General features: G+C 46.9%; 4 protein-coding genes across 4 annotated transcripts; 1 reads left to right on the forward strand and 3 right to left on the reverse strand.

The window, feature by feature from the left end:
• Positions 1-49: 49 nt before the first annotated feature.
• Positions 50-1,163, reverse strand: C7974DRAFT_404947 (Spherulation-specific family 4). The gene has a single exon (XM_046143003.1). It carries the CDS (start codon positions 838-840, stop codon positions 70-72), a length of 771 nt encoding a protein of 256 aa, XP_045991652.1. The 5' UTR covers positions 841-1,163; the 3' UTR covers positions 50-69.
• Positions 1,164-1,181: 18 nt separating this feature from the next.
• Positions 1,182-2,742, forward strand: C7974DRAFT_74610 (glycoside hydrolase superfamily). Its single transcript, XM_046147206.1, has 2 exons — positions 1,182-2,207; positions 2,257-2,742. Exons 1-2 carry the CDS (start codon positions 1,602-1,604, stop codon positions 2,671-2,673), a joined length of 1,023 nt encoding a protein of 340 aa, XP_045991653.1. The 5' UTR covers positions 1,182-1,601; the 3' UTR covers positions 2,674-2,742.
• A 2,713-nt stretch (positions 2,743-5,455) lies between these two features.
• C7974DRAFT_476104 (UDP-glucose 4-epimerase) lies at positions 5,456-7,334 on the reverse strand (the record flags this gene model as incomplete). The annotated part of the gene is made up of 3 exons (XM_046146661.1): positions 5,456-6,791; positions 7,027-7,167; positions 7,283-7,334. 3 exons carry the CDS (start codon positions 7,332-7,334, stop codon positions 5,533-5,535), a joined length of 1,452 nt encoding a protein of 483 aa, XP_045991654.1. The 3' UTR covers positions 5,456-5,532.
• A 1,184-nt stretch (positions 7,335-8,518) lies between these two features.
• On the reverse strand, positions 8,519-9,744 carry C7974DRAFT_345548 (spherulin 4-like cell surface protein). Its single transcript, XM_046139354.1, has 3 exons — positions 9,389-9,744; positions 8,983-9,334; positions 8,519-8,924 (listed from the first exon to the last, which is right to left on the reverse strand). The coding sequence occupies exons 1-3, from the start codon at positions 9,667-9,669 to the stop codon at positions 8,613-8,615; spliced, it is 945 nt and encodes a 314-aa protein (XP_045991655.1). The 5' UTR covers positions 9,670-9,744; the 3' UTR covers positions 8,519-8,612.
• Between the last annotated feature and the right edge of the window lie 6,346 nt (positions 9,745-16,090).

Below are 16,090 nucleotides of genomic sequence, written 5' to 3' on the forward strand. Positions count from 1 at the left end.
CTTGCATGAGGTTAACAATGGCCCTTCGGGCACTGAAAATGATACCATTGCAGCTTAGAAGAAGTAAGTCTATGGATAGCAGCTAATTTTCTGGGATGCTAGAGCTGCGATGAAATCCAACCACATTGTAGAGAAATATGTGTAACCAACATCAGTTGTAATGAATGCAAAATGATACCCGGCTCGCAGCAAGGCTTCCACGTCCAGACGGAGCTGTTTTGTCGACCTAGTATAGTGATGAATCATCAAAGAGGTCTTTGAGCGTAAGGACATCGGTACAGAGGATATCAACTTCTGGCGCGTGTAGTGATCATGGCTGTTCTCGCAAGCATTGATGATATCCGCTTCGGCATAGAATGCGCTGTCCACAGGAACACCAGGGTTTGTCCAAAGTATAGCGTTCCCAGAAAACACAGTTCTGGCGTGTTGCTTCAAACCTTTCATGTACTTTAGGAACGCAACACTGCTTGGAGCTTCGTCAACGAAGATGCCGTCGACATGGATGTCGCACTCGGGATAGCCAGCCCAAGCTGCCCAGGTGGAAATGTCCGCGACCACGTGATTGTAGTCGCGCTGACCCCAAGTCATATGGACGTAGCCAAAGAGCGTAGTATTGGCTGGCGCTCTCAGGCGAGCAACTTCGGCAATGTAATTTGCATCCGGCACAGGACTACCTGGGCCATTGCTTGGGTTGATGATGATACAGAAGTGCAGGCCAGGGTTTGTCGCGATTGCGACGTGCAGTGGGTTCCAAGACCCTGGGCCAGGATATATGTACAAAGGGACGGTGACTGTAGGTAAAGTACGACAGAGCATCTCTCTGCATATTCCCAGTGGCATGTCGAGCCGGTCCCTGCAAATCGGGGATTGACGCAGGCTGACAAAGTTTTGCGTTTGAAAATGAAATGCAGTATGAGGCTCCTTCCTTTCTCTGAGTCCACGAATTCCACAACGGATCAAGGATGCATCATTCGTTGACGTGGAGCGTTCGAGTTTGATCGCCTTGCGGCAGCGTCCTGGAGCACGTATTCCCACCTCTTGAAGCCGGACTAAAAAGCCGATAGCGTCTTGGCGCCGAGACAGGCTAGACAAGCGCGCGTCGATCGCCTCGTGGCTGCGTCTTGTCAAACCCCGCAGTCCCGGCTTCGGAAACTAGGAGCGGCTTCGCAACAAAGAACGTCTAGACTAGCCCATGCCGATTGGTGCGCCCCTGTATTTGAGTCGCGCGAAGTTCAGCCTTGCATGGTACGCGCTATTTTAGAAAACCAGTATTTCACATCTTGGCGATTGGCAAAATCATGACGAAAGGACCGGATGATTCTGCACCCTTACCTGGATTCAGACAAGCTGCTACCGATGATTCCATTTCATTCGTTCAGTGCTTTCGGCTGTGCTCGCTTACGTGGTCTGGCCCGCCAATTGGACATAAGCACTACCACTACAGCGGTACCGAGGTTCCTCCGGGGTCGAAACATCCACGTACACGATTGCACGGCGTCGAAATTTGTGTTACTGCCTCGAGCTGAAGGGCGAGAACCCTTGCATGGCCTACATCCTATCCCGCGCTCAAGACGATCCCAAAACATCAACAGCAGACTACTATGAAGACTTCTGTATTGCCCGAGGAGAAAGCTGCATCAAGGCCGCAGAAACGTATCTCGCGTAGGAAGGTACTCATAGGAGCCGCCATCGCGATCGTAGTGCTTGGCCTCGCGTTGGGCGTTGGGCTGGGTCTTAGTATTGGACGAGACAGTGACGACGACGACGATATCTCAGGTCAATCGGACCCACCGCAGACCTCAACACCCCCGGAAATGGCAGCCCTCCCCTGGACGCCAAATGTGAACGATACATGGCAAATCACCCTCTTGCGGCCACCAGTCTTTGCCGCTGGTGTCAGCTCCACCACACCAGATGTGACTATCTTCGATGTCGACTTGTTCGACACACCCACAGAGACCATCGAAGTACTACATGGCCTCGGCAAGAAAGTCATCTGCTACTTCAGTGCAGGCAGTTTTGAAAACTGGCGGCCAGATGCGGGGAGCTTTCGAGCAGCAGATAAAGGGAAAGAGTTAGACGGCTGGCCGGGAGAGACATGGCTGAACATCAGCAGCGAGAGTGTGCGTGCTATCATGAAGAGCAGGGTAGAATTAGCTGGAGAGAAGAGATGCGATGGTGTAGATCCCGATAACGTTGATGGATATGTAAGTCTCTAGGACCTGATATGCTGACTGCCCACTGATTAGACTACAGGATAATGACAACGGACTGGGATTGACCACAGATCATTCAGTCTCTCTTATGGAATATCTATCTTCGGTTGCACACCCTCTGAATCTAACACTCGGACTCAAGAACGCGGGTCGTATCATACCAGCCGTCCTACCTTTCGTGAACTTCTCGGTCAATGAACAGTGTGTTCAATACAGCGAGTGCGAGCAGTTCCAAAAATTCATCGAGGCTGGCAAACCAGTGTTTCACATTGAATACCCTAACGAGAATGACAATTCCGACACCAGCTTACAGGCGAATCTCGTCAATAAGTCATGTGGTAAAGACCGAGAAGCGAACACTGAGGGATTTAGTACGGTGCTTAAGAATATGAACCTTGACGGCTGGGTAGAATACTGCAACTCAGAGGTGGCTACAACGCCATTGAAAAATCCATAATTCTAGAGAGTATTGCATAGCATATTTTAATTTATCCCTGTAAACAAAAGTCGAAACATATCTTCCATGGATCTTGTTGACTTTCCCTGATGGAAGACTAAAGTGACGGGTTGGAGTATTGCATCGAGCATCGGCAGCTTATACGTGACCTTCAGTAGGCTGCAACGCAGAGCCCCGCTTTGCAGGGTGCGGAAGTACCCCGCGGTGGATCTTCTCCATCTCATCAATTCCAATATTGGCCCAGGCGCCAACCCAGTCCAGGCCGCGACTTTGAGAGAAAACTGACGCTGTTGTCATGAAATCCTTGCATGTTGTATGCGAGGAGAGTGACCGATTCGCCTGATGGAGAGATGTGGTTGGATTGTCAGTGCAAGGTGTCGAGTCTTTTGTCGGCAGGTCAATCGATAATTGGAGGCGCTGCACAAGCACATCGAGCAGGATCATGGGGTCCTCGGCCAGCGATTGGTAAGTTCTGTCCCAACCCCACAGCTTTGGTGCGATCATGTTATGCGCACGCAGCCAAGGTCTTCAGCCGTACTCGTCAGCTCCGTCAAGGCTGCTGACGGCCTTGCCATCAGCCTAGCTTTATGAGAGCTGCGTTGATTGTTGGGAAAATCTTGTTAGTGCGATCGAGATCCCTAGCTCCATTTCAGTCGCGGAGATATCTCCTGCAACGTCCCTACATCGGGAAAATTCGAAAAGCTTGTTTTTGCCAAGGTCAGCGCTCCCCCGCTCCTCAGCCCGCGGTGTCGCAATAAAAATTACAAAATGCGGAAGGCACGTTTCGCGCGTTCGTCCGAGCAAGCCCGGCAAGTCCCACTAGTGGAAGATCGCCCCGCCGGCACTGCGCCCCGCCTTCCTAGCTTGAGGCGCCGTCCGTGCCACCATCCACGACATCCCGGGCAAATACTTGGCCTTCGATCGCTTATGCATGCATCGACTAAGGGATTACAAGCTAGACTACTGCTCGACTGCGCTGCAGCTGCCGATTAGGGAACGGGTCGAGCCACAGGCACGAATCTCACGCTGGGACAGCTCTTGGTATTGAACTCGCCTGCACGACCAAATTCAGAAGATAACCGGTAATTTGGGAACGGATAGGGCATCACCGGCCAGTAACGATCGCTACCGAAAGCCTCGCCTGCTCCCCAAGTTCCGTCTCGGTTTTGAGAGTGTGAAAGCAGCGTCATGAACATGCTCGTTGAACCTAGCGACACACCGAGCGGGGTCTTCGCAAGCTCGTACCAATACTCGAGAAAGTTTTCACAAAGTATACGAAAGTCCCCCATGTCAAAGCTTGCGGTGGTTGATCGAGGCCAATCTAGGACTGGTTTGGTGACGACTTGAGCGGTGGGGAAAAGTCTGAAACTGTATGATCTACAATCTCGATAGTGCGATCGCCCCAGACCCACGCACGCAAGAAGGCGGAGAGGCCCAATGTAACCCAGCCTTCGGATCTGCCTCTGGTTTGATACCGCTTTTTCAAGCACGCGAGATCGTGCAATGCTGTGGCATTCCACTGCACCAAAATTGACAGGGCCCTGAACCAAAAACTGTTCAGCTGCACCAAAAACTGTTCCACTGCACCAAATAGTGGCAGGGCCCTGAACCGAAAATTGTTCAACTGCTCCAGCAATTGGCAGCAACCCTGAACCGAAAAATATTCAGCCGTTCCAAGAATTGGCAAGGGCCCTCGCGTGGCCCTGTACCAAAAATTGTTCACCGGTCCAAAAGCTCGCATGGACCCTTAACCGAAGAACTTTTGGAAGACGACGCCCTGATGCCAAGTCCTCAATTGTGGGACGTGGCTGGCGAGGCCTGCAAGTCTTGTGTTACTAAGAATTTGCAACTTTGTGGCTGCCTGGGACTTACGCGCTGTCTCGCTGTGTTGGCGCAGAAACACTAAGAGATATCAACTGCTGAGGTCTAAAGTAGCGAGCCATGGTGCTGAAAACAAACGAAATCGAGAGCACCGTGGGCAGATGACTAGATTTCGTTTGAATAAGTCTAGATCAAAACCATTCACAAGCACTTGACTCTAGACCCTGAGGATTCGTTTGGTCACAAGTGTGTTGCCTGTGAGCCTTAAGCCTCTGAGTCGTGAGCTTTTCCAAGGGCTGTACGAGATGGAAGAGAACAACATGACTGCTGTTCAATGGTGTCCACAAGTTGAGGGTCTGGGCGAGTCTGGCCTTGACAGAAGACTCTCACGCATACGCATGGTAGCGTTCAGCAGCCCTCTAGTCTAAGGCCAGTTCGTAGATTGTCAATCAGATCAGAAGAGCTAGATTCTTTGCGATTCCATGTGCGGGCGCGTAGCCTCCAGATCAATGTTTGACCGCCATTGAGATAGAGCCTCAGCAAATCAGAGAAGCCCGTGGAATATGCTGAAACGAGGAAATATCAGACATTGTAACAAGAAATGAAGCCTACCCAGATGCACTACAAGCACCATAAGTTATGTCTCCCGTAGCCACTGACTTTTGGCGATTGACCAAATTCGAAGGCCACTTGGTCATCAAGAAAGTTAGCACACACGCAAGTACGTAACACAGCGAGGAAAACACAACAATGACACTATCCCATATTTACAGACAGCACAGTCTCATCGTGGTTTTTAGGCATTGCTTTCATCTGGCCGAACTGCTAATCAGTGACAGCGACATGCTATCTCGATTATTTCATTCTGATGCTCTACAGTGAAATGGCAATAGACATGTATGAGGGTGGAATTAGTCGTATGTTTATTGACTGAATGTACTTTTAGCTAAAGGGAAAAAACAGGGTATGCAACATCAAACTCCAAACGCCCTTTGAGAATCGTCGCGAACGCCGGTAAAACCTTAAACTTCGTTTACTTCAGACTCCATTTTTGAGCTTGAGGTGATTCAGAGTGTCATAGCAGGCATCGAATAGTGTTTTGCTTGTTGACCAACCCAACTCTGACCTGGCGCGGTCTGCATTCGCGATGGAAGCCTGGGTATCACCTGCCCGTCTTTCAACAACCTTCCTGTTGATGGTCCCTTGCGATGCTTTCTCCATGGTATGTACAACCTCCATGACAGTGGTACCTTTCCCGACTCCAAGGTTGAACGTGCGGAAACCAGACACGCGACCCATGCTTGCTGCTGTCAATGCCGCTGTGTGACCATTCGCGAGATCTGAGACGTGAATGTAGTCACGAATTGCCGTACCGTCAAAAGTGTCCCAGTCACCTCCGTAAATGGACAGTTCAGGTAATTGGCCTTTCAGGACCTTCGTGACGACTGGTAATAGATTGGATGGCGTCCCTTTCGGGTCTTCACCCAGCAAGCCCTCGGAGTCGCAACCAACGGGATTGAAGTATCGCAGTGCAACGATTGTCCAATCAGGATCGCTCCGCGCAAGGTCCGACAAAATGGCTTCACCGAAAAACTTTGTCCTACCATAAGGACTGGTGATCCCTTGGTACCCTGGCTCCGTCGATCTGCTGTTGCCGTCGACATCGAGATATGTCTCAGGTTCATGGGTAACGTGTTCTTCGCGGAGGAATTGTGACCCATCAGCTTGCGTTCCATAAACGGCAGCACTTGAAGAGAAGATGAACTTCTTGATATTGGCTTCCTCCAAAAGGTCCAGAAAGTAGAGAAGTCCAGAAATGTTGTTGTGGTAGTATCGCATTGGCTGTCGGATGCTCTCCTCCACAGCTTTGTAGGCTGCGAAGTGGATAACGCCGGTAATCTTCGAACGGATATTTCCTCGCGAATCTGGAAAAAGCGATTTTGGCCAAGAGTACTTTTCCAGAAGACCTTGCATCCCCTGCATATCGCGGTAGTCCATACGATAGAAGTATGCTTGAGGACATATCTCTCCTAAGATAGCGTAGTGTTGTTGTGCTGTCCTGAGGATGCGGTCGAACACATCGCTCTCGCTGTTGCTAAGGTCGTCGACGATAATGACATTGTGGCCGCTCTTCAGGAGTTCTAACACCGTATGGCTTCCGATGAAGCCAAGTCCTCCGGTAACAAGCACATATTGATCATCGCCTCCGTCTAGCAGTGACGAATTCGAAAGCAATGAATCATAATCACTCCCCGGCGTTGAAGATCCCGACAGGCTAGGGGTGGACCGAGGCGATCCTGATTCGGGGGTATTCATCTCACTGACGGTCTACTCGAATAGAAATTTGGCAATGATTGACTGCGGTAATGACCGTCGAGAATGTCGTTGTCTGATTTGGGAAAAAGGGAAGAAAGCTGAAAGTTACTCTCAGAGGACGGACATGATTTAAATATAATGGTCTCAGAAGGTAAGAATATAAGCGTTCTGCGACCAGGCGCAAAAGCTCTGCATCGCCAATGTCGAAAAACTCACCGGGATTGCAAACGCTGTGTTGCTCAAACTGGTATAGTCTCTGCGCTTCGCACCCGACTGTAACATGCACCGTAGAGTTTTGCCGAAGCAATAAGATCTGGAACGAGTGTTCAGCCTGACTTGCCATCATGGCTTGCACAGCTTGGAAACACAGTGCAGAGCACTATTGACACAGTGAGGGGCTAGACCACAGGGATGGTAGATTGGATTCGGCAAATACACGCCTTCCGAAGGAGTAGACAAACAATGCACTGACAAAGCTTGTGAAACATGGTACGGATTAGGGCTGCGGACTCCTCATTCCACATGGTAGCTGGACAGGTCCCTACTAGACAGTGTCAACATGCATCAGGGCCGCGCTATGCCGTATTTGTAACCTGCAACTTGCGCTAGAACAACAAGCGATGCTCCGTCAAACAATCGCGACAATTGGCAAGCCTTTAGAATTTGTCAAGCTGTGTGCAAATATTAAGCCTTGAGTATCAGACTGGACTGCGGCCGACCTAGAAGAGGCTTGACACCGTCCGCCTCAACACAGACATGATTTTCGTGAAAATCTAGCGCTTCTTGGCCAAGATTCAGCATCGACCGTTCGGTGAGCGCCGTGCGTGAATTCATTGAAGGACAGGGCTATGAGCGATGTTTGTACAGATCACTGACGCAAGCTTCTGTAGGAATGATGCAAGACTGACTGGTTTGCAAGTTGGCGTATAGCTGTGAGCAAAGACGACGCTGAGCTGACAGTACAAGCTATGTACTTGGAGGAGGCGCAGAATCCTTCCTCAGCAACTCGCAAGCTGTTTTTGGGAGCGCTGGTTGAATGCATTTCGAGGGCGGAAACTTGCATGTGTGTTTGCCACCAATTCGTAATATGGCTATTAATCAATTTTGACAGCCTCGGTCTCAACTTCGGTAGAAGTATTTTCATGCCATGGGACCTACGACTTGACTGCTCGGAATTCTCCGATTGATGAGGGTGCACTCGCATCTGTGATTCCCAGCGGCACCGTGGAGTCCGTTTTCTCGTAGTTCCGCGAATCTGCTCCGGCTGCTTTCTGTGCACCTTTCTGTCAGCATCAGAAGCGTCGTCACATGGTCACTCTACAGGCAAGACTGCGTCCCACTGCAGAGCTCAGACCACTTCCTCGCACATAGACATGATCATGCACTTGTACCAAAACCGGTATCCTTGCCGACCCTTGCCGAAAGATGACTGCAGAAGATTCCGAAAGACGGCAAGACCTACAGCAGGGCTGGGTGGCGCATGCCAAGCGAGTGTCCCGCTGATCTAGGCTGATGCACCTCGACACACCAGGATGTTGGTCCTGTTTTGTTCAGACGTCGCTTGCTAAGTGGGCCTGCTGCGAATCTGGGCCGATGCCAAAGAATGCCGGTCTTGTTGCGCTCGCCCGGGGTTGATACTTGTTTCAACCCGGATCTGCTCGGCTTTTCGGATTCGCCGGCCGTGCTTTTTTTCAAGACTCTATTCGGGCTTTCGAGGCTAGCTAAAACTAGAATAGCAGCGATGCGATGATGCGGTTGATCTAACCCGAATGGTACACTGCTTACAACGCGACTTACGCGACTTACGTCGCGATGGTCTCGACAAATTGAGACCAGTCAGCCCCAAATTGCTCGTAATACTGCCCCGCGTTACTTGTTACGAAGAGATACTCAGCTCCTCTGCTAAGCGTATCGACGAAACCTTGCATCTCGCCCTGTTCCATGGTCGGCAACGAATGGACCATGAAACAATGGTGTGCTCGATCGTGATTCATTGCTGAAAGCTCCGACTCTTGCAGCTTGTACTCATCATGCGTCTGTTCAAAGAGCACACTAATGTCTGTGTTGGAATCGGTGAATCTGCTGTCAGGCACAACGCCGGGGTTGCGAACAACCTATGGCACAAGAATTAGCCACGTCAATTACAATGAGCCATTGATGGCCATTACGTACTAGCTTTGATCCCTGGAAGCCCTGCGCGTCTTTGACGGCTTGAGATGCGCTGAGCATGAAATCTACAGCTTCTTGACTAAACTCATGAGGCGATTCATCGAAGAAGACTCCGTCCATTGCGAAAGCCTGGTTCCCTGATACCCACCCCGCGTAGACGTTCAAGTCGGAGATCACTTCTGACAAGTTTCTGGTGGCGTACAGTGTATGTACGTATCCTAGCTTCTCGACGTTGGAGTAGGTTGCGAGCCGTTCAAGGGATGCTGCGTACCTCTCGTCGGGGTATTGTGACGATCCAGGACCACTGCCTGGATTGATGATGACAGTAAATTTCAAGTCCGGTCTTGCCGAAAGTCTGATTTGTATTAGTGGTTTTGTCGCTGATCGATTCACGAAGATCTATACATACGCAGAATAGAGAGGTGCCCAGGTAGCATTCGTCTCAGGATAGATGTACAAGGGGAGCATGATAGAGGTATGACGTTCTTCTGCCTTACTGTTCTTTGGCAAAATGACAGCTAGAGGTACGACAATGGCGATGATGAGCGCAATAACGACAGCAGAGATGATGCTGATCACGCGTGGACGTTTGTAGAAAGGCCTTGTCGATATTGTTTCTTGCGCTGTTTCGACAGGAGTTGGTGGTGGTAAAGTGTACCAATGCGTAGGAAGCTCAATTTTGGGATCCATGTTATCGCAAAACTGTGCAGCTACAAAGAAAGGTGCGTCGACACTTCTGTGGAGCGTACAGATCTTGACGATGGTTGCGAAGTAACAGTAGCAGCCTTAAATCGCTTCTGCAGAACACCGGCTACCGTGTCCGTGCGCGTGATGCGCGGATTCGCGTGATGCGCCAAACCACCAAAACACCTCTATTCTTACACATCCACAACAACACAACGCGATGGGATTAAAAGAAGCCCTATTAGAGTGTGATACTTTTGCATCTGAAGATAAGATCCTATAGTCCAAAATAGCACAAAAGTATGGTGTTGTGCGGTCAACGTTAACGCGCACATAGAGGGGTGAGACGCGCCCGCATCAGGAGAAGATTATTGCACAACAGAAGCTCACCCCCTAACAAGAGGAGGAGCTTGTAACTTATATAGGAGAGCTTACTGCTCATTCTATACCTCCTACAAGGGAGATGATACAAAATTTCGCGTCTTCTGTGGCCAAGGAACGTGTAAGCAAGAGCTAGGTTACTCAGTTTATCAATAACTATTCCATCCATCTCATCTCCAAATACTCAACGGGTATAGACGCTAATTGCCACAACGCCAATTCATATCAAAAGTATAAGCTCTACTTCAACCTACTATAACGCAAGATTGCCAAATATAAGGTTGACAGCTGCCACACATATAATATAGATAAGAAGGGCTTCATGATAGGGGTCACTACCAGGACGAAACACGTCTTCAGTAGACGGATGTGGGAGAAGGGGGAGGTTAAGGCATCACTCTAAGATAGTAATAGGGCATAGGTGACGCTGCTGGCTTGTGTGTGCGGTGATGGGACAGCACTGCCGCTAGGTCTCCTCTACAACTCTGCCAACAGTACCCTGCAATCGAGCTGGGTGGAGGAGATAGAGCCAGGGGTACACTTAGTATTTGTTTCCTCCTTACCTACTAGCTGGACCAACAATGATATAGGCCTTGCCTGGCTTTAACAGGTGTTTGATCGCTTCACCAAGACCAAGGCGCGGAGGAAGTGGCGCCTCCTGATCCTTGACGGCCATGGATCCTATATAACAATAGACTTTATCAACTACTATAATCAGAATAAGATACTCCTGGCTATCCTTCCCCCTTACTCAACCTACACGCTGCAGCCGCTTGACGTAGTAATGTTTAAGCCTCTCTTAACTGCGTACTTAAAGGAGCTCACAACACACCTTTATAATGGCTAGGGACTATTAGTAATTAAGAAGAGCAACTTCTTCCACCTATTCTAGAAGGCCTAGATAAGCACGTTTACTTAGGGGTTGATACTCAAATCTTTTAAGGCAACGGGTATAGCACCCCTCTAACCCAACATTATCCTTCACCGCTTTGCTAAGGCATCTCCCCAGGCCTCTGATGCTAGCAGAAGCTCTTCTTTAATTTATTCTGGCAAAGATTGGCTTAAAATAGAGACCCTACTGCGCAAGGTAGCTAAGGATAAGAGCAGTAAGGAGCTAAGGAAGATTAGCCAATCCCTCTACCACATCTTAGTCTAAAACTAGCTACTCCACCATAAGATAGCAGGCCTAAAAGAGGTTCTTAAGACTTAGAAGAAGCATAAGAAGAAGAGCAAACCCCTTGACTTCTAGGAACCTAAGGACTATTATGGTGGAGCAGTGTTTTACTCTCCTTACAGGGTTAAAAAAGCACGTTAGTATGAGTAGGTAAAACAACAAGAAGCTGAGGTAGAAGAGGTTAGAAAAGCAGAGATAGCTGAACTTAGGCACGCAAATAAGCTATACAAAGAAAAGCTTTAACAGGAGAAGCGTAAGCAGCAGATAAGGGAGAAGGAAGAGAGAGACTAGGTTAAAGCTAAGAAGGCAGAAGAAGCAGCTGAACGCAAGGCTAAAAAACAACGTTAGAAAGAAGCTTGTGACGCTAAAAAAGCTATACAATTGTCCTAAAGAGGCAATAGAGCGACTTTAAAAGCTTCTATAGTAAAATAGAAGCCTGCGCGTTGTAGTGTAGGTGCGCGTAGTCACCTAAAGCCTGCAACGCCTCCTCTACCTGCGCGCACCTATACTACCTGTAGTGGCCGCACTGCTACTCTATACAAATAGAATATATAGGCAATTACTATTGTATAGGTCTATAGAACACTCTACTAAAATACTATAGAATAATAACTATTATATGTGGCTCTATAACCTTATTTTTTAGGTGCACGTTAGGGGTTTCGGCGCATTGCGCGAATCCGCGCATTGCGTGTATGGACACGGTACAGTCCGTGCGCACCTAACGAGCCAGTTCAGTTAGCGAGCCACCCTAATAAGATTAGACGACAAAAAAGATAAGGTTATTAAGCTACCTACAATAGCTATTATTGTGAGATATTTTGGTGTATTAATATATTAACGCTACTAAAGCGTTTGCACTACTTATATCTCGCTAGCGTCTTAAGTTAGCGCTCTTGCAAGCTAAATCTAGGTGGGGAGGGCGCCTAAGGCAGACTGGCAACTACCCTACTTGATGGAGCAACAACACGACAATGCTTTGTTAGTTTTTTTGCTAGTTTGTGTAAGGCTTCTTGCTTATGCTTATTTGCTATATTGCGACTTTTTTAAGTAGTTGCAGCTTGTTGTTGCTGCTTTTTAAGTGCCTGTTTGGCAGCTTTCTCCTTATGCTGCTGTAACTGCTCTGCATCCTTAGCAATTTTAGCTTGTTGTTGAGCTACCTTTGCAGCTTCTTGAGAGCGCTTTTTCTTAGCTGCTTCTACTGCTTTTCTCTCTCTATTGCGAGCTTTTTAGAGTTGTAGCTCTGCAGCTTTGTCTAGTTCTGCGGCCTTATGCGCGCAGAGGCTGGTAAGCTTCCTAGGACTATAGAATATAGCTCTGCTGTGCTAATCGTCGCCCTCTTAAGTAGTTAGTGTTGTTAATTTAGACAGTTAGGATCTTATAAGGTTGAGTTTAGCGCGTAGCTCCGCGTTTTAGAGGTGGAGAAGCTTGTTGTTAACCTGCAGCAAGTGTAGGCCTTAGGACAGCTGTTTAGCTTTAAATTTAGCCTTATTAGCTACTATAGCGTTAAAAATTTTGCGCAGTTAAGGCTAGGTATTGCTGTCGCCTTGCTCCCTAATTCCTAGCTTGTTATCTTGTTGTTATAGTTAGTTGTTAAAGCGTTGAAGTACTGGGTTAGCGTCTATCGGCTATACGCCTGTAGCTTAGAAACTCTTCAATATAAGATTATAAGTTATTATAGAGCTCTAAGCTAGCTAAAAGTTGCTGTAGAAGTCGCGTTTAGTGATCTTTGAGATGCCTTGGGTCTGCTAGAGGCGCTGGGTAAGCTCCTTGGTATAGTGCTTTAAAAGCGGCGAAAAGAGCATAACATCTAACAGCTGCAAACTATGTGTAGAATATAGTGGGTATACTATAACTATAATGCGTTTAGCTTTATAATACTCTAAAAAATCAGGTGTGAGGTGACTGGCGTGGCTGTTAAGGATTAGAAGGCGCTATTGCTGATAAGCTTTAGCTGCCATAAAGCGTTTAAAGACCTGTTGAAGCTAGGCAAGTCCTAAATCATTATTTAACCATCCTGAAGCTGAGTAGGATACGAAGATTTGGTGTTGTTTAGCTAACAGGTTGTTAACCTAGCTTGATTGAACCCTAGAGATGCCCTAATAGATAAGAGTGGGCGGCAATGCCTCTCTAGAAGCGTATACGCAAGCTAGCAGCGTTACCTATTCTCTATTGCTATCTCTTATTGCTGCGGTACGCTCCCCTAACTTATAAACTGCCTTAGAGAAGATCCTCTTCCTGCGGTGGGCGATGCTAATAAAGAAGCCCTTCTTATCTATATTGTATGTGTTGCGCTCTTTAATCTTATGTTCTTGCATCTTAGAGTGCAGCAAGTTAAAGTATAACTTATATTTACGCTTGTTGTCAGCTAAGTGACGCTTATAATCTATACTGGTATCCTATTTAGAGATGAGCTTATTAGGATGATAGTGTTGAAACCGGGTAACCTAGCTATCCAAAACCTCATGCTGCGCAACTGCGCTGCTGAAATTCTTTAAAATACTCCTTGTAGGTAGTATGCTATCTTTTGTTTGCCCTTTTATGAAGCTAATAAGCTTATCCTCTTGTTATAGGTTGAGATTTTGTTGATGTTTGGCCACCTCTGTGCCCTAGGGTTGTTGTGCGCCCTAGTGCCTCCGCGACAACGTTGTTTGATTAACTCTGAATATTTTTGCAACTTAGTGGTATAAGAATTTATCTCTAGCCTTACGTGATTTAATAAATTCAACCGCTTCTTAAATTAGGTCCATAGTTGTAGACTTATAACGCGTTGCAGTTAGGATAGTTTATAAGGTTGCGGGGCTTTAGGTGGCTTGTTGACTAAACTAGCTTGTTGGGTGCGCACAGACTGTACCGTGTCTGTGCACCTAACAATTGGTAACAACCAATGATTAGGGAACAATATCTATACTAGTTTTTAACGCGTAACAACTTAACTACTATGACAGGAATATTAGATGCGCTTGTAGAGATTGATAATTTAGAGCCTGGCGAAAAACTTGTATATATAAAGCTTGCAAAAAAACATAGTGTTAATTGTAATATGCTGTCTCGCGCGCACTGAGGCGTGCAGGTCCCCTAACGCGTCGCTAATAAGGACTAACAGAAACTTAGCAACTAACAGGAATTAGATCTTGTTAAGTATATACAGCAGTTGTTAGAGCGCTACTTAGCACCTACTAGGCGTATAATATAGAACTTCGCGTCCTTAGTTGCCTTACAGCCCTGCTCTGATATATAGGTTTAGCGCTTCCTCTACTGTTACTATAAGTAATTAAAGTACGCGTAGGTTACTAGCATAGACTTAAATCGTTATAACGCTGAGTCTTAATATAAATATAAGTTGTACTTTAAGTTGCTATAGTAGAAAGTTACTTAATACAACATCCTGCTAGAGAAAACCTATAATATAGATAAGAAGGGCTTTGCAATTAGAGTACTAGGCAGGACTAAACGAGTGTTTAGCTGGCGTTAATATAAGAAGAAGGAGGTTAGGTAGGCTCTCTAAGATAGCTCACGTAAGTAGGTAAGCCTGTTAGTAACAATCTGTGCTAATAGTACTGCTCTTCCGCTAGGCATTATCTCTACGTTAAAGAACTCCACTATACAGAGCCGCTAGGTAGCTAATATTAACCTAGCAAAGCACTCTATCCACGTCGCCTTATCGCCCACTAGATGGACTAACAACAACATAGGACTGGCTTGGCTTAAACAGGTGTTTAATTAATACTCCAAGCTAAAGGCACAGCTAAGGTATTAGCTGCTAATTATAGATAGCTATAGGAGTTACCTAACCTAGGATTTTCTTAAATACTGTTACTAGAAGCATATTATATTGGCAGTATTGCTACCTTATAGTACCTAGACTCTTTAGCTATTAGATGTAGTCTGCTTTAAGCCTCTATCTTCTGCCTACTCTAGCAAACTTAATAACTACCTCTAGCAGTCCTAAGGCCTTGCTCTACTGTTAAAGGGAGACTTCTTTGCCCTGTTCTAGCCTGCTTAGGTATCTACGTTTACTAAAGACCTTATACTAAAGGCCTTCTTAGCTACTAGCATACACCCTATAGAGCCTAACGTTATCCTTAATAGGTTCTGCTACACTATACCTAACAACTTAGAAATAGGCTCCTCTAGTTCTTTAGCGTATTCTGCACAGGACTAGCTTAAAGCATGCAGTACCCTATAGGTAGAGGTAAAGGATTTATGCAGTGTGGGTGCGCAGAAGCTAGGTTAAACTATCTACTACCTCTTAACCTAACTAGAGCTCGCCTATAATAAGATACATAGCTTATGTTATAAGCTGCGTTAGAAGAAGAAGCGTTAGAAGCAGCCTAAGAGTTAGATGGACTTGCAGCAACACTAGGAGTATTATAGTAGTGCAATAATGTAGTCTCCTTAGGCCTTCTGTAAGGCACGCGCTTGCATGGCTATCTAAGATCAAGAGGCACAAGAAAAGGAGCTAAAAAAGGTAGAGATAAAGGAGTTAGCTGCTGCTAATAAGCTCTATAACAAGAAGATTGCAGAAGAAAAGCATGTAGCAGCAGCAAAGGCAAAAGAAGAGCGTAACTAAGCTAAGGCAGAGGAGCAAGCAGCTATTAATGCGCGTAAGGAGCAGAGATATAAGGATAAGGAAGCTTGCAACGCTGTAAAAGCTGTCCTTGCAGCTGGAGCTAAAAAGGAAATAGCCTACCTGATAAAATATAGCCGGTTGCTTTATCCTTTCTAACGTCTGTGCTAAGAAATATATAACTACTAGAAAGTATCGCCTTCTAAGCATGTAAAGAGTCTAGGCACATACTTGCAGGCTGTGCCTTATATTGTACTAAATAGCAATGCTACTCTTACCTGCCTAACGTTAAGGCATCCTAA

Source organism: Boeremia exigua, assembly GCF_020726555.1.
Source record: "Boeremia exigua strain MPI-SDFR-AT-0100 chromosome Unknown C7974scaffold_14, whole genome shotgun sequence".
Classification (NCBI taxonomy): Eukaryota; Fungi; Ascomycota; class Dothideomycetes; order Pleosporales; family Didymellaceae; genus Boeremia; species Boeremia exigua.